This window comes from Meles meles, chromosome 3 (assembly GCF_922984935.1).
Source record: "Meles meles chromosome 3, mMelMel3.1 paternal haplotype, whole genome shotgun sequence".
NCBI lineage: Eukaryota > Metazoa > Chordata > Mammalia > Carnivora > Mustelidae > Meles > Meles meles.
Window position 1 is genome coordinate 65,601,482 of NC_060068.1, and position 18,558 is coordinate 65,620,039.

At 37.6% G+C, this 18,558-nt stretch overlaps 1 protein-coding gene across 6 annotated transcripts in view; it reads left to right on the forward strand.

Annotated features, from left to right (window-relative positions):
* The window catches only part of FAM172A (family with sequence similarity 172 member A), a 429,585-nt gene that overhangs the window by 266,468 nt on the left and 144,559 nt on the right, over window positions 1–18,558 (forward strand). For 4 of the 6 annotated variants that reach the window (XM_045999245.1, XM_045999240.1, XM_045999243.1 and 1 more), the window contains one exon: window positions 15,584–15,700. The exons of the other annotated variants lie outside the window; for them this stretch is intronic. In XM_045999245.1, the coding sequence (XP_045855201.1) occupies window positions 15,584–15,700 (117 nt within the window). The remainder of the gene's footprint in view (window positions 1–15,583; window positions 15,701–18,558) is intronic. 6 annotated transcript variants of the gene reach the window in all.

Here is an 18,558-nt window from a genome sequence, read left to right on the forward strand (position 1 = left end):
AGGTTTTTCTCCTCCTAGCAGGACTTTGCTTTTGGCTATAAAAAGTTAATTTCAGATCCTGATATACTTGCATTAATTTTTGAGACAGTGGCTGAGTGTAGTACAGCAAAGAATAACATGAACATCACACCACTGTGCTGTAGCTAATCGTTTATTACCTCAAGCCAGAGAAGCAGTGTTAATATGAAGGCCGCAGTATGTCTATGGAAAAGATGGAAACTGACAAAAAGAGGTGGCTTCCTAAAGGTCTTGAAAGAGGGGAACAAGAAGAAAAAGAAACAATAGCAACAGTTTCAGAAGGGGTATGTTTTGACACTTACAGTGCTGGACATATTTGGAATTTTTTTATGATTAAAACAAATTACTATCTTGAATAACAGACCCCATCTTCTCTCCAAACATCTTTGCCTCAGAATGGGAAAGCTCATGGTAATGTTATCTTTTCAGAACCATAAGTGTTCTCTAAAAAACATATGACTGAGATGTTCATCAGCTGGGATGTTTGCTGTGATTCACCAATAAATTTGAATAATTTGACATAATTTCTGACAAAGATGAATGTTTCCACATTCATTTCCATAGTAAGGCAGTATCTACATGAAGAAACCAGTTTGACTGACTTTACCTACCATATTGACCAGAAAAAGAACAAAACAACAGCCATTTAGTCCACAGAATTAAAGCAGTTTATGTGTACAAACTACCATGATGGCCTGTCACCCCTAAAACTTGCGTAAGAGTATGTCACTGTGGAGCCTATAGTATTACAAGGAGGCATAGCACTAGGACAAATCATCAAGGACCTCATGGCACACATGCCTTTAGGCAGTATGGAGTGGCATAGAATAAAGGAGAAGCATGATCATTTGTGGAATTTGGGGTTACAGCTAGGGCAGTCCCACGTCTTTTGGAACTAGGGGCTGCATGTAAGTCTTTTCATCTTTTTCTCAGCTGTACAGAAAGGAACTGGACTAGGTAATTTCTGATGTCCCTAACAACTTTCCATTCTTCTCTTCAATATTATAGGTAGAGTCATATCAGCATTAATTAATATTTACTGGTTTCTGTAAACTGTGATGCTACTTGTAGTCATTCTTTTCTGTAAAACACCATAAGAGCTATAAGTGCAATGTATTCGTGACTGTTCGAATGTATGTCTTAAGGCATTAGGGTCTAACTCACCCACTCCCACAGGCCATTAAAAAGTGGTATCAATATCAAATTAACAACTAGAAACATTTGATTCAAGTACTGGAAAATTCAGCAATGAGTTACTGTCTTTTTCTGTGTGAGGAGGAAAATGACTAATAGATCATAGTACGTTCTGGTGGTTACGTAGGAAGAGACAGACTTAGGGAAGCTGACAACTTAGTGACAGAAAGTAGTATGGTAGATTTCATCATGACACCCACAGTGAGAAATGGCAGGTTGGGTTCTTGTGAAAGGGGCTTAGGATCAGAACTATGGAAATTCAACATTTGTTCCTCATGCCTATGCATTGTCTTCTTTTGTGCTCTGTCTGTGGCAGTATCTTTTTTCCCCTGTCTTGTTACACTCCTGATTATGATAACCTTCCCTACAAGGAGTCACTGTTTCTTTTTCACTGAAGATTTCTTCTTTTAACTTCTCTTGAATGTCATTCACAGGCCTCCCTTCAGAGACATTGTTGTTTTGTTGATATTTGACCTCCATTCTCTCATACATATATGTCTAGGAGGACAGCGTAGAAAGTACCGACTGACCCTTTCCCTTTCGCCTTATCTCTTCAATAAAGTTTTTCTGAAAGCACCTCTCTTGTTCGCCCATTTCCGCACTATGTCTATTTCATTTATAATCTCATTACATGAAACCTATGTGTAATTCTGTTTTGTATATGTTCTTTTATATTATTCACACTCAGGAAAGTAGTGTAAGAATTTCAATCTGTAGTGCTGTCAGTCTGTCACCTTTCATGCACTACTCTAAAAATTCAAAAATTCAAATGAAGTAATTACCCTGATATGAAACAGTGACATATAATTGAATTTCTAAATTAGTGAACCCCTGACTCCTTTTTACATCTTTGCCATTTTATAGGATTTCATACTGGCCAAACTGGCTACTTAACAAAAGGTGTGATGCAACAAAAATTCTGCCTCCTACTATAATAAATACTGATGCTTATTAAACATCATGCACTGTGCAAGTATATTTACTTTAGATTTCTTGCAGTTTGAGTTATTTCATACTCATGAAACAGAGGCAGTATTTAATGATAGTGAAATATAGACCCTAAATCACTGCCTCAACGAGTGGAGTCTCCCCCAAAGAAGTGCTGGTGAACAGACGCATGAAGGAAAATGGAATTTTAAAAAAATAGCCCAGAGAATACTTCTCCTTCATTCACACATCAGGCCTTCCTCGGTATAAATTTTTCACTGCCATCTTGCATCAGTGCTGTCATCAGATGTCTAAATGATAGGTTTCAGGGTTCTCCTCTTCCTGTTAGTGATCTGAAGTGCTACTCCAGCGTTTTCCATTACAGTGGATATTGATAGAGGACACTTGGTATATAGCAACTGTTGTTTACAGTTCACTAGTATATGAACTCAGAAGTGCTCTTTTACTGCATATGGTATATGTGTATGTGCTCTATCTGTGAAATGAAGATATAGCCATATACATAGAGATAAATAGCTACTTTCATTCCAACCCCATCTTTTCTTCCACTTAATGTTTATATGGTTTTGTGCAGTAAATACAATCCTAGAAAGTCCTATCTCAGATGAATTTATTTCAAACTATTCGAACAGACTGACTTACTTTATCACTTCAGAAATGTGAGAAGGGCTTTCATAAGAAAAATGACTCCAACATATAATCAGAATCATATTTTAAAATCCCAACTTAAAGGATTGTCCTCTGTTTGTTGGTCAGTAGAGTGCATTTAAACAGCCCTCATAAGCAGTTAGTCGAATAGAAATTTCTTCCAGCAACAGTATTCACTTGAATGTTTAAGCAGGCACACAAGCTCCAAGTACTTAGCATAAGCTCCCAGGTAGAAGAGCCATCTGGAGATTCTTGTTCAAATATTATCAAACAATGGAGGAAGTCTGTGACTTATACTTATTATAATGATGCCACTTTCCCCTTAAAAATGGGTATTAGCCTCTTCCCAATATTTGGTAACTCTAATAACCCACAATTGATTAACACATCCTGTTTTAAGAATATTTAAGTGGTCTTGCTTTCCTGTATCAACAGGTCAATGCCTACCTTGGAATCTAAAAGTAAGAGCCCCCCCCCATTTATGCCACACATCTTTCCATACACCTGAGCCCTGCATTTGGAGAAATATGATCAAATGAAGATTACCCTCGATTTCTAGAAGCAAAAGACTCAGAACCATCTCAGGACACAGAGTAACTAAGATCTGGAAAGAATCAAAATCTTAATTGTCTTTACTCAGTCCCCAAATTCATATAGCTCAGTCTTTATCTTCTTTCTATCATAAAGGCTGTGATTTGAAAAGCCAACCCAACTGCTTTTACAGTGAAACCTCTCTGTTGATGCTCACCCTTCCTTTTCCCCTACCAATACCACCAAGTTTGAGTTTATCGTGGCAGACATTAAGTGACTGTTGCATACTTTATTTAAAGCTTGGAATTATTCTGCATTCAGATTTGAAACCACAAGGATACCTTGCTTTATCTGACATATATATTTCATTTGAAGCCCAGGAAATCAAATCATTCCCAATGGATTTGTAAGATAATTTTGAAATTTTGTGATTTTTATGTCTTTATGCATTTTCATAGTTAGTATGTCTTCATATTTTTGACTTTGTGTTTTTCCCTTATAATCTTTAGTTGGGGGGGATAATGCAAAATGTGACAGGATAGATAATATGGTATTAGATTATGAGAAATCAAAAATCCAAGAGAAATGTACTTGATCTCAGAGATATTAGTGAGTTAAATCATAATGCAATCTTGAGTACATAATGCAATCGTAAGTACACATAATGCAATCTTGAATACAGTAAAGTGCCAGGCAGATTGGAAGGATGATTTAGATTTTTTTTTTTTTTTTAAGATTTTATTTACTTGAGAGAAAGAACACCAAGGGAGAGAGAGAAGTGGACTCCCCACTGAGCAGGGAACTCCTGGGGCTCCATGCCAGGACCATGAAATCATGACCTGAGCCAAAGGCAGATGTTTAACTGACTGAGCCACCTAGGTGCCCCTAGGACGATTTAGATTTCAATGGACAATTTCAGTTATGGCCTGTGGTGGATATTGTGATACACTGCCCAGTTGCTCCTTCAGAAAAGGATGTGTTGCCCCAACTCTTGGGAGTGCTTTCAGCAGACAGCTTTCAGCTGTCAACCCCTTCAAGGATTGCCTTGGCTTTTGTGAGGCCCATATTCAAACACAGAACAGTATGGGAGATTAAAGGCCAAGCCAACTGGGCCCAGCTTGGAAAGACTCTGAAAGGTCATTCTAGGTCCAGAGCTTCCCTGGAGTTGTACAAGATTGTCATTAGACCTCCATCTTAACCTGACTTCTCTCTCTCTCTGCCCATTCCTGCTTTGTTTCTTTCCCACCCACCCTCACCCGATGCCACTTCCACCTTCCTCAGATGTTGAGCGTAAGAACACTCCTTTGTGAACATCCTGTATGCCAAATTCCATTTCAGAGTCTGTTTCCTCGGGAACCCAACCTACAATATTGTCTATTTCTAAATACACCGAACCAGACGTCACTCTAACTTGTTAGCCATCACTTTACCCGATCTAGTCCATTTCTGTAAATAGCATCTCTGTTCATTCCACATACAGTTTTTGAGCACCTGTGATACGTCAGTCATTGCAGTGGTGATGTGTTACTGACCTGGCAAATATGATCTCGCCCTCATGGAGCCTACATCTCAGTGGGAAAGAAAGACTGTGAACAAAGCATTACCAGTGTAACAAGTATTTCCAAAGTGAATACGTAAGGTGTTATATACAGATAGCCATGATGTAAGAACATGGGATTTGGAGTTAAAAGATCTAGCAGTGCCACTTAATAACTCTGTGAATATGGGCAAGTCACTTACTTTCTCTAAACAGCAATTTCCTCATCTAAAAAACAGGTACATAATCCCTCAACTACTTAAAAAGAAATTGTTCTGTCTAATGAAATCATCTGTCTGTAAGTACTCGGAATATTAAAGGGCTCTAAGAACTGATCTGAACGTGCCTTCCATGCTAAATTGTGAATTCTTCCCAAAGGTCAGAAATTTTGTTTTCCTCAACTTTGTAGTAATAGTGCTTTACCTAAAACAGTTGGTAAATTAGAATATCACTTTCCCTGCTAGTGCTAAGTAACAAGGTATACTGTCCTCAAAATATATTGAAAATGGTACAGGCAATTGGAACCTTTTTTTTTTTTTTACGAAAACCTGAATTTTTTTATTATGAATATTTTATTTTTTATTATTATAAATATTATGAAAGGTATAACATAACTGAAAACTTTAGTAAAATTTCAAATACAGCAGACATCTATGTGGAAGTTCAGAGCAAAGATTTCTTTTTTTCCAGGTCTCAGGAGGTATAATTGATGACTAAAAATTGTATATATTTAAGGTATACAACCTGATAACCTTCATATCTGTATACATTGTGTAATGTTCACCACAGCCAGGTCAGGCAACATATCCATCACCTCACACCTAACTAATGTAAAGCCTTTTAAGAAAAATTTGTTAATTAACACAATCTCCAATACTCTGGTTATCTACTATATATCTTTGTGGCAGGAAATCTTATCTCTTTACCTTTCTTTTTCCCAGACCAAAATAAAATGGTATGCTTTAAAACTTAAGGGTATTAACACTTTCCCAAGTGGATGCCTATTCCTTGCCTCTGCCTGACCTGAAATCTTTTGCCTCAAGTTTTTAAACTGTTCAATGATTGACAAATTCTGTATATATGATAGTATTTCTAGCACTTACCGATTGATTAGGGCTCATAAGTGATTTTTAAACTAAGTGTTGTGAACATGCTTATGACTTACTTGCATCAGAAACATCTCTGGGTATATAATATACATAGGCTTTACTAAGTTTTCTCATTTTCCCATTTAAGACTCTGTATAGTCCCCTGTTAAGCATCTCCTTTGTAAGCCTGCCTTAGTTTTTTTGGACTGGCAGTGTTTAGTTCTTATCTACATGTTTACAATATATCCACTTCCTATATGTTCGTTGTAATTTTTATAACTGTGTTTTAGAATATCTCGCCTGCTTGTGACCAGCCTTATAACATGACGTAATAAAAAATCTTAATCAAATAAGTCACCTTGATGAATCCTTACACTGTTTTCTTAATATATGACCTCTTTTATTTTTTTCTTTGTAATTAACTTGCTATTTTCTTGATTGATGACATTTTTCAGACTGTTGCCTTTATTCTCTCATTGGATGTTTTTGTAAAGCACTGGTCTTCTCTTCCAGTTCCTGGATTGTCAATCGCTTAATATTTGTTTTTTTCTTTCTTTCTTTTTCTTTTAAATCTTCCTTGCCTGTGCTTTTTTTGTCTCTGAAGGAGCCTGCACGTGGCAGCATAGTCCAGGCAGGAAAGGAAAAGGAAGTTATTACTGCTCTCTCCTGGCCGCCTGCAATACTAAATCATAACTTGCCATTCCCTAACTGGTGGCTGGAGACTTATCTTCATAAATACATGTGACCCAAGAAGTTTCAGTTTATATACCCTATCCCTTGGGGTTCTTGCCTGTGGAGAGCCTTTTCCTTCCTGAAATTAGACAAAGGTTGTAAGAATTGAAGCTGGGGCTTCAAAGCACAGGAAAAGAGAATGTTGTCTTATCCTGTTGCTACAGTGGGGCTCCAGCTGGCCATGTTTATCTACCCAGGGTGTGAAGCTGCGTGTCCATCTGTGAGGGGCTCAGCACAGTGCTCAGGCTTGCCCTTAAATTTTGAACTTAGGAACTTCTGGAAGGATCTTGTGTGTTTTCCTACATGGTTATTTTTATAGTGACAGCTCTAGAGCTTTTGGGTATATGCTTAAATTGTTAAGCATTGAAACTTTGTAAGATCTACCTGTTCACTAGAGTAACATTTAACTTCTGTTATACTTACATAAACAATGACATATAATTTACCATCCAAACCAGAACACTTCTAACAGCGGAAAGAGACACTATTAATAATTATGCCAGGTCCATGGTTATAAACCAGAAGTGTCCAGGGATAACTAGAATGTATAATCATCCTATGTGTACCTAATTATTTTCTTTACAAACATTTAAGCGAGCCCAAATCACTTTCCGTAATTGAAGAGGTGAAGGAGGGGATGAAGTAATTGTCTGACACGTAACTGCTTTGTGAACTGTGCAAATGTGGATGTCACTGAAGAGTACATAGATGCCATATTTGAAAGAAGAACAGATTTCAGAAATTAAAAATGAGCATCAAGGTAATAATGATAGTAGCTGACAATATTGATTGCTCACATGCTTTATGTCTGTTATCCTTTAGCGATCTTACGAGGCGAGTACTACTTTTATTCCCATTTTTGAATGGGAAAAAGTACTACTTTTATTCCCATTTTTTCATTATCATTTCTTATAATGATAACCAGAAATTAAAACTTAAGGACATGGAACTCCAAAGCTTATGTGCTTTAAATGACAACACTATAGTTCTTTCCTCTGGACATATTTTATATCTCTGTGATTATCTTTTTTAAAATGAAGTCAGCTATACTCCTTCTACATAGGAAACAAAGTGGTGAGGGGACTCTGTGCCAGCTTGGCACTGCTAAGCCATGGCTCCATGCTTTGTTGCTGGCCCATGTAATTCTGAAAGGGTTCACTGATGGCAGGAAACTAGAGCTGCCACAGTATGGCTTCAGCAATTCTGTTTTAATTTTTAAGTACAGAGTGCTATTACAGGTCTAGTATTCAGATTACAAGATTTTAAACAAACACAATAATCACCTCTTTCTTTTTCTCCTTTATGGACCTGTGTCTTTTTTAAAAACAGTATTTGTCATTGAATGTATTCTTTTTTTTTTTTAATGTATTCTAAGATGAGCTTCTGTTACCTTCTACACTGAGAAAGGGGAATGTACAAGTTTACAAATATGGAGTAGTTTGCATTGTGTGCTTTTATGGTATCATCTATTATAATTGTGTACTATGGGCCAAGTCCCCCACTAGTCACTTTATATTCAGTTCAGCTCACAATAAGTCCGTGATTTAAGTGTATTTATCATCTCCCTCTTAACCTGGGATGAAATTGAGACCCAGAAAAGTTGAAGTAATCCACTCAAAGTACCATTATCGGAAGTGGCAGAACAGGGATTTGAACCCAGAGAATCTGATTCCAAAGTCCTTGAACCTAACCACTGCATTCCTTATGAAGACTGCTTACTTGAAAGTTTCTACTTCCAAATAATAATAATAATAATGGAGAGAGAGTGAGAGAGAAGTGAGTGCAGATTAGAAATGTGAATTACGAGTAGCATGTGAGAGCTGAATGTCCTACTTGTCCGGATTTCCTGCTGGGCAGTTTAGTTCTCATATTTCATCTACTGAAGTGTGTGTATTTCATAGTAATCACTAGAGGTGCTTCAAGAGCCTTGGGTGACAGGACCAAGGTTTTAATATTGCGGCAAAAGTGGTATTTGTTCTGTGAATAGCGCACTATTGGGATTGACATGTACAAAAGAAGCTTCAAGAAGACATTAACAGGAAAGACTCTGCCAAAACCAGTGTCGGCTGATTAGTCATCTTGGCCCAGTGTACACTTTCAACCCAGTGGGGCTGATAGCACACAGGGCAGTGTGCCATGAGCCAGGAGATGTACAGGCACAGATGTAAAGTGATGGGAGAGGTTTGTGGTAAAGGAGCATCGTTTGTCAAACTACATAAACAGTACACCCAAGTAGAATCACTGAGTGTAACTATAATCTGCATGACAAAAATGTGAAAAAGTACCACCTTTTCATACTTTTCAAACCTTTGAAATGACTTAATCTGAAATCTTAACTCTAGGAACTCTAGAGGGAGCTAATCTATTTATAGACACACACACACACACACACACACACACATTTTTAAAGACATCTCAAACCTCAACCGTGCTATTAACCAGACTGATGATTCATTCATGCTCATGCAGTAGTAATAATCCTCAGATTTATATATGTACAGTAGTGTCAGATCCTAATCTGATGGAAACATGCATCATTTGATTTTCTTTCAGAATATTCTTTCCTGTACAAGTGATTCACATGCTCTAACCCTCAGAGTGCATATGTGTAACACATGTCAGAATTTTAAAGGAAAGTAATGACTTTTGCTGATGAAAGACATTAAAACATTTCCCTCAAAAACATGTTTAAAACATGCATGCTAATATAGATATGGGCCTGTATACACATATATACAAACCTTGCCCCCACCCACACTGGCTTCTTTCAGGAGGGCCCCTTGGACTTTAAAATGTAAGACAGTTTATTCTGAGTCCTATAGCTGCTGACCCAAAAATATGGGAAAATGAAGTTACTCACTTCTTTTAGGTTAGTGTGGAGACAAACCCAATGCAGGGTTCACTTCTTTAGGTTGAGAGTATTGAACCTAGGATTGGGTTGGATTTATAATTTTCAAAACCCAAGACCCTCCACTAGAGATATGAAACTACCTCCAAAGGCTCATGGAAGAGCATTCCCTTAATATCACTATCTCCCTGCCTTCGGAAGTTTATCTTCTAAGCTAAGACAAGTGGACAGCAAATTTTTAACTTAATTTCGTGGAAATAAAAGAATCTTTGTGTGTTCCTTTCCTAAAAGTAGCTCACGATAGCCTTGTAGAAGAAATGAAATAGGGGCACCTGGGTTGATCAGTCGGTTAAGCATCTCCTCTTGACTTCGGCTCAGGTCATGATCTCAGGGTCCTGGGATCAAGCCTTGCATCGGGCTCTGCTGTGCTTGGCATGGATTCTGCTTCTCCCTCTCCCTCTCCCTCTCCTCCTCCTCCTCTCTTTCTCTCTCTCTCACTCTCATTCTCTCAAATAAATAAATAAGTAAAATCTTCAAAAAAAGAAAGGACTGAAATAGATACAGAAAGGGAATTAAGAAATTTCTAAGGGGACATGAGGCATTTGGATTTGGCCAGATACTTCTGTGAAGATAGTAGGTGGGTGCTCCATTTGAGGGCCTTGCAGAGGACATGGTGAGGCAAGTTAGGTGGACAGAAACGGTCTGTGGAATTTCAGGGGAGAGAAGGTAGCAGGAAGGGCTGGCCAGTAGTGCACATGGAGGGAAGCACAGGTGGATGCTGCTGACTCTGGCCTTCCCACACCGTCTCTCTGGTGCCCTGCTCTTCATCTCACCAAATACTCTTGGGCTCTGAGCAGCTCTCTTATTTTTGTTACAGTTACTTAATGTTTAAAATGTTACTCTGGAAGAAAACAAATAATGCTAGGAGATTTTTTTCCTCTCAACTTCAACTCCCATCAAAAAGTGTAATAGTAAAATGAGCCTGCATACAGATGGTATGTTTTTAATCTGTTCAAAGTACTTCATATTTATTGGGTTAGTGAAACTTTTGTCAGACTGGTAACATGCAGTGCACAGAAGGAATGAGCAGATTAATTGTGTCGATGCTAAGGTGAGAGGACTGTGAAGAGATAGATCGCACTAAGAAGGGGAAACAATAATATCAGGTGACAGCAGCACATGCTTTATATTAATTCTCAAATCATCAATATGATTTATGTAAATATGTAGCTTGCCCTGTTATCCTAGACATCATTTTATTTTAGAACTGTAATAATAATTTTTAAATGCTGTTGATAGTCTGGTTTTGCACATGACTGATTTCTATCTTGGCATAATTTTTATAATTCCAACACTCCTTACCGATACGGATTTGGATTTTTTAAATATTTTTTTAAATGTCCAAATCAGGGGCACCTGCATGGCTCAGCCATTTAAGCATCTGCCTTCCAGTAAGGTTATGATCCCAGAGTCTTGGGATGGAGCCCTGCATCGGGCTCCCCGCTTGGCAGGGAGTCTGCTTCTCCCTCTGCCTCTCCCCCCCCCATCATGCCCTCTCTCTCACACTCTCTCTCAAATAAATAAATAAAATCTTCAGCGCCTGGCTGGCCCAGTTGTTAAGCGACTGCCTTTGGCTCAGGTCATGATCCCAGAGTCCTGGGATCTAGGCCTGCATCGGGCTCTCTGCTCAGCAAGACACCTGCTTCTCCCACTCCCAATCCCTCTGCTTGTGTTCCCTATCTCTGTATGTCTCTGTCTGAAATATATAAAGAAAGGGGAATTAATCAAATGAGTTCATTTATGTAAGAGTAGTATGATACATTACTGAAAAATGGGCCCCATGTGACACATATGAAAGAACACAGGACTGCAAAAGCACGGACAGTTCAGAGTTGTGTGGCCCTTAACCAGTTTCTCTGCCTCAACCAGTTTCCTCCTCCACAGATGGGAAAATACAAGTTTTACATACATTTTTATATTATTTCAGAATAAAATAAGAATGATGATGTATTCATTTTGAAATTCATGAGGTGCTACTCGGATGTAAATGTTACACACACAGGTGAAAACAAAAAATATTTTAATTATAATTTTACCAGGTATAACTTACCAAGCCATAAAACTTTCAGAAGTTGGTGTCTGGGATATCGGTTTTTTTGTCACTTTTATTCAAATACTGATACCATACTAAAGACATTATAACAAAAAATGGAAGGTCATCCTTTATTTTTGAAAGATTGGTATAGGTGTAAAACTGATCTTAATTGTTTGAAGACTTTACTTGGCAGTACTCCATAGTTCACTCAAGAATACATGGAGACATGGAAATCACAGGTCTTACTATTTTTAGTCACTAAAATTCCTTTAAGAATCTAATGAAAGCTAGAGGTCCTCTTCCAGAAAAATATTCCTATCATCTGCAGACGGATTTTGCAAGGAATTTCAAAGGGATTCATATCCATGGATCCTAGTTAAAACCACATCTTCACCTTAGATTGACGTATAGTAGAATTAGGAGACTTCAGTAGACTTTAGTGTAATGGTCTCCTCCCTTCCAGATTTCTGTTTTCCAAATTATCATAGTCTTCTCTTCAAGACTATTATAGAACAATATAAGAAGTTTTCCTGCCAAGCTGCACCTCCACCCATTCTGTATTCCATCTAGCATCTGTCTCTTAAACAATCTTCGTTCCTGCATTCAGTCTACCCCCCCCCCATTGCATTCCCCAACATTCTCTTTAAGATTTTATTTATTTATTTGAGTGAGAGAGAGTGCATATAAGCTGGGGAAGGGACAAAGGGAGAGGAGAAGCAGGCTCCCCACTGAGCAGGGAGCCTGATGCTGGGCTCCATCCCAGGACTCTGGGATTCTGACCTGAGGCGAAGGCAGGCGCTTCACCGACTGAGCCCCCCAGGTATCCCTTTTCCCCAGCATTCTTCATCGGTGCTCACTCCCAGGGGAGGCAGTAAGAGAGGGAAGGGCTCTGAACCAAGCTAACAAATACAAAAAGCAGAGGCTCTGGGCAGAAATGGAAACTGCAAGTAGGTAGCAGCAAGGCTGGAATCGTCTGAAAAGCCAAACTGTTGAGATGTTTACCAATTTACAGTTCTACCAATCCTAAACATCAAATATATGAAATTATTTTTTTAAAGATTTATTTATTTATTTAATTTAGAGAGAGGGAGAGCACAAGAGCAGGAGAGGCAGAAGGAGTGGGAGAGACAATCTCAAGCAGACTCCGTGCTGAGTATGGAGCCTGATACAGGGCCCGATCCTAGGACCCTGAGATCATGACCTGAGCTGAAACCAAAAGTCAGACACTTAGTGGACTGCGCCACCCAGGCACCCCAGATATTTGAAATTCTTTGTACAGGGTTCATTTGCAGACAGCTCTTTATTAAAATTCTCTAAAATTTGACCATTCTCCACCTCTAATAATATAATATGAAAGTGATTTTAAATCGAAAAGGATTAAAACAGTGTAGGGAATATCATGTTGGATTATGACATGATTGGATGTGATGTGAAGAAAAGTTGCACAGCATCACATCCACTGCAGGAAATGTCAGCCAGATGGAAAAACAGACCAAAGGTTTTTTTTTCCTCTTATAGTCCATCTAACAACTCTGTATTTTTCCAACTTTGTAGAATTTTAATTCTCAGATTTTCTGCTTTTGCAGTACATCCTTAGCCTATTCGAGTCTTAATTTGATGTCATTTCACAAATGGCTCTCGATACTCTGTCTTCAGATACAACCAGCTTACATAAGTCAGCATATGTTCACAATAACCACAACAAAATCCAGGGCAAATATTTAAAAATGCAGACATATTCATAGAATACCAGAAGAGCATGCTCTTATTTTGTAACTTTAGCAACAATCGCTCTAGATCTCTAAAAATGTTTCTGTTAGAAAATGAGAGTAAGGATGTGTAGGTTCTTCATGAGCCAGGTGTAGTCACTGTTTTGGAATTTTGAGTTTTATTATCAAATGTTGATTTAAGTTTTTATATTCTAGTGCCAACATGATCCACAACAATCTTCTCTTTGAGGTAGCTTTAGTTTTTTTATTATTTTAATTTGAGTCCTGTTGACACAGTATTACATTAGTTTCAGGTGTACAACTTAGTGATTTGACAAGTTTATACATTATGCTATACTCACCACAAGTGTAGCTGCCATCTGTCCCATTACATCGCTATTACAATATCATTGACTATATTCCTTATGCTGTGCTTTTTATTCCCATAACTTACTCATTCCATAACTGGAGGCCTGTACCTCTCTTTCTCCCCTTCACCCATTTTGCCCAACCCCCTTCACCCATTTTGCCCAACCCCCCATTTTTCCCTCCCCTCAGTTTTTATATACCTCCCCTCTGTATTTATTGTTCTGATTCTGCTTTTTGTTTGTTCATTTTTTTTTTTTTAGATTCCATTTATGATGAGTGGATTCATTTGGTATTTGGCTCTCTCAGTCTGACTTATTTACTTACTTCACTTATCATAATACCTTCTAGGTCCACCCGTGTCATCTCAAATGGCACAGTCTCATCCTTTTTTATGGATGACAATCTATTTTTAAAATAAAATCTAGGAGAAGGTAGCAAACTACTTAATAATGAATGTGAGATATTGAATTAGAGTATTATTTTGTGCTTTTAAAAGTATTATTGATATTGCAAGGTGAATTTTTGCAGTAATATTATGATGCTGATAAGCAACATTGATTTTAAGATTTCCACATTTTATAAGTGGAAAACAAAAGGCCCAAATATTTAAGGTGTGGAAATTCTGCTGAAGCAGCATTAACAGTGAATTAGATTCCCTTTGGGTGGTGTTCAGTGAGAGGGGATGTGCATATGCAGGGTTTGAAGAAATTTACAAGAAAGAGAAACATTTTTCATTCAGAATGCCAACAGGCTTCATTTGGTATCAGAAGCCTGGCTTTCAGTGTTCACTGCGTGAGCTATCATCACCACTCAGGATTCTCACTTTCCTAAAATACAGTAATGTACTTTTGATAGATAATTCAGAGAAATTAATAGCAAATGATAGAGAAATTGCTCTTTTCTAGAAGGAGAAAAGACATTTGATGCAGAGAACCAATGAGGACATGGCTATGAAATTTAAGGCCACTATGAACTGTATTTTCAGTGTATTTTTTATTAAGCTTTCATCTACTTGTGTCAAATTAGAGTCCCTCGTCTTAGCAGATTAAAACCTTTTATGATCCTTTTGATATGGAACTATTATTTTTCACTTTTCTTTATCTTGCAGACCCACTGATAAATTCTTCAGTTTCTTCAGGCCATGTGTCCTCTTTTAAATTTTAGAACCATCGAAATTTAGAGAAACGGCATTCTAAAGAAAGAAGTTAGAGTGTAATACTGTAGTTTGTCGACATAAAGAAATATATTAGAAAGCAAAATGATCTTGATAGGCTTTGAAGAGAAAGATCTTTGTGGGCATTTAAAACATCAAGGAATTACAGGGCCATGTTGAAGAGCACGTTACTTAAATCGAAGGAGTCAAAGCAAGATACCTTTCATTACTGACATGCCATCCACGGAAAAGAAGTAGAAGTTAGTCCGAAGTAGCTAACAGTGAGCCCCAGGTACTAACTTTCCTGAAGCACTGAAATAGGAAGGGGTGGAAGAAAGTTGTGAAAGAAACCCTCAGGGATTCCTCCTTTTTTCCCCTGTGATCCCTTTAATCCTTGAGTTGTCAAACCACATGGAAAATAATAGAGCTGCGTAGTTCTGAGACTTAAGTGATATTATCTTTTTAAAAGAAAATATTAGGTCTTTTCACATCTCTGGACAGGAACAGGGTATGCATTTGGTGTAGAAAAGAGTAACCTGGAACAAGAAATGCATGTTGTTTTTTTGGTTTTAATGTATTATTATCTATGACTAAGCAGGCTGCACCCAGTAAGAAAAATAATTACAACCCATATTTTATTATTTTATCATTCTATTATTTTTATTTATTTTATTATTTGTTAGTATTTGATTTTTTTTCCTTTTTGAAAACAGATGATTCAACGAGAAGCAGATGTAAAAAGTAAGGTAACCGCAGTGGCGCTTACAGACTCTGTTCACAATGTGTGGCATCAAGAAGCGGGCAAAACGATTCGAGAATGGATGAGAGAGGTGAGATGAGATTTTTTTCAGTGACCAGATGAGTGAGTGTGAGCCTTTATATCTTGCCCCCACCAATTTATATCATCTCCCGCCCGCAGACTCCCTTTCTAGAGGCAGAACATTTAGCGAGAAGAGAAAAAAGTAGACATGGTTGCAATAATAATAGAAAACCCTTCTGAAGAACAAACATGTTTCGGAAAGCCCTTCTCCCTCTTTGGGCATTCTGTAGAATGTTATCTATGCATGCAGTATACAGTAGCAACTTCGTTGGAAGAAGGTATTATTATTATTATTATTATTCCCTGAGATATTATTCCCTGAGTTTTAATTTTTCCACCAGTCATTTAGCATTGGTGCTGCCCACTGACAAGAAAGAAGCATAAGGTACCGTTGGTTCTCATCCTTTCCTTGAAAGGTGATCAGTATGTGCCACTCTTAAATGGGTTGGCTCACTACTGTCAGTAGCGGGAGAAGTAAAAAGCTGAAACAGTGTTTTGTTAGACCAAACCTGGGGCTCCGAGAAGCCCAGGGGCTGGTCATAGTCCAGTCTCAGGATAAGCTTCTTATCACCGTTCCAAGGGCTGGTGAGCCTGAAAACTATCATGACTTATTGAACATGCTCCCATTTTTTTTTTAAACTTTCAACCCATTATCGCTTTTACTTTGGTTGTAGATGTACAGCTGAAACTTCTTTTTTATTTCTATTTACCTTTCTGATATTATAAGTAATTGACATCATCCACATCATGCTTTATCAGTTGTTTGGTCAGATCATATATTTCTATAAATGAGAACTAGTTGGCCTTCCTGATTTTCTCCCTCTCTGTCTTGATAGAATACCCAGATATTTATCCAGCTGGCCTCTCACCATGGGTATCGTGGGTAACTTCTAACCAGCCCTTACAGTGCACTGGAAGAACCAAAGAGTTAATGTTTGGAAAGAGTTTTGAATAAATAGAAGGACTAAGCTGTATAATCCCATAATGGAATAATCATAATATTACCAGTCTGTTTTCACTGTTGTTATTATCCATTAGAAAAGGTACATTTATGATGCAAAAGTCTAGAATGTATTTACTCCAGTCCTCATAGTGTTATAAATACATAATAAACGTGGGCTTTTAATCTGTTCTAACATCCTGGTGTTTTCTGATGACGTTGCTTTGCATAGTTTTCCTTTCACAGTTTATCTACATCCTCAGTGGTCTTTTCCAAGGGCCTTTTTTTTTTTTCCCAAGAGAAGTTTTGCATGTTTCCTAACTCTACTTTTTTCGTGGTATTTATCTGTCCAAGTGGATATGTAAACAGCTCCCAGAATTATGTAAGGTAGTAAGGTTGAATAAATGCACCTTTTCCCCACATATAGCCAATATGGAATTTAGTATTTGCCCAAACTAGAAATACCCCGGTTCATCATGTTTGAATTGGGAATTCTTCATGTCTCATTCCAGGTGGCACATATAGCAAAATTTATTTAGGTTTATTTCTTTTATAAAAATTTGTATTCAAATTCCAGTTATTTAACATACAGTGTTATATTAGTTTCAGGTGTACCATAGAGTGATTCAGTGTTTCCATACATCATCTGCTCATCATGAAAAGTGCCCTCCTTAATCCCCATCACCTGTTTACCCCATTCCCCCCACCCGCCTCCCTCTGGTAACCATCAGTTTGTTCTCTGTAGTAGATTTGCTTCTTTACCCTTTGTAACTAAGACTGGACTAATGCCACCTTCAAAAATCAGAATATATTAATTTGTGCATTTTTTTCCATTAACTGAAATAGACAATAATTGAACTCCTCTTAATTCAATGAAAGCTCTCATTAATTTCTTTGCAAGTATAGCTTTTATAAATCTTTTTAATATTATATAATTTTATAAATGACCTACTTCTTGAATAGTTCTTTTATTCCCTCAGTTATGCCTGAGGCATGAAACAGCATGAAGAGTTTTTTATTATGACATACCAAAATTCAGACCCCCAACTCAATCACTTACCTAACTCTGTAATCTTGGGTACATTGTTTAATCTCTTTGAGATTCAGTTTTTTCATCTTTGAAATCTAATACTTACCTTGCAGATATGGTTGGGAAATAACATATGAAAAGAAACAGCATGGGGGTATCTGGGTGGTTCAGTCATGAAGTGCCTGGCTTCAGCTCAGGTCATGATCCCAGGGTCCTGGGATTGAGCCCTGCATCAGGATCCTGCTTATTGAGAAACCTGCTTCTCCCTCTCCCACTCCCCCTGCTTGTGTTCCCTCTCTCACTGTCTCTCTCTCTGTCAAATAAATAAATAAAATCTTCACAAAAAAAGAGGAAACAGCATGGACATAGGCATTGTAAGGAAATTCAACAAATCATAGCTCTCATTGTTGTTACCTTCTTGCCCCCCAAGTAACATACAATATATTGATTGTATTCTTTTGTCTTATGATTTCCATATTTCCATTTTCAAAATATCTTACCAAAGGGTAGTAATTCAGACCAAGGACTAGGAAGAACTGGGTTTTGAAAATAATTCTAGCTTAGTCATTCACTGGATAAAGGAGTAACTGACAGCTAACATATCCCAGGTACTCTACACTAAGGCTTATTGTCTTGAGAAAGCCACTCCATCATTCTGAGCCTGTTTCTTAATTGTGAGTTAGAGATAATAATTCCTATTCCATCTACTTTGTGAACTATTATGAAAATCAGAGGTGACAACCAAGAAGAAAATCCCTTGAAAAGCAAATGGTGCTTCATAAAAAAATAAAATGCATTTTATAAAAAAACACTGTGGTATCCCAGAGATAAAAATTAGTAGATCATCACTGATAGAGCTTTGAAATTATCCCCACTCAGAGAGCCTCTCTAAAACAAG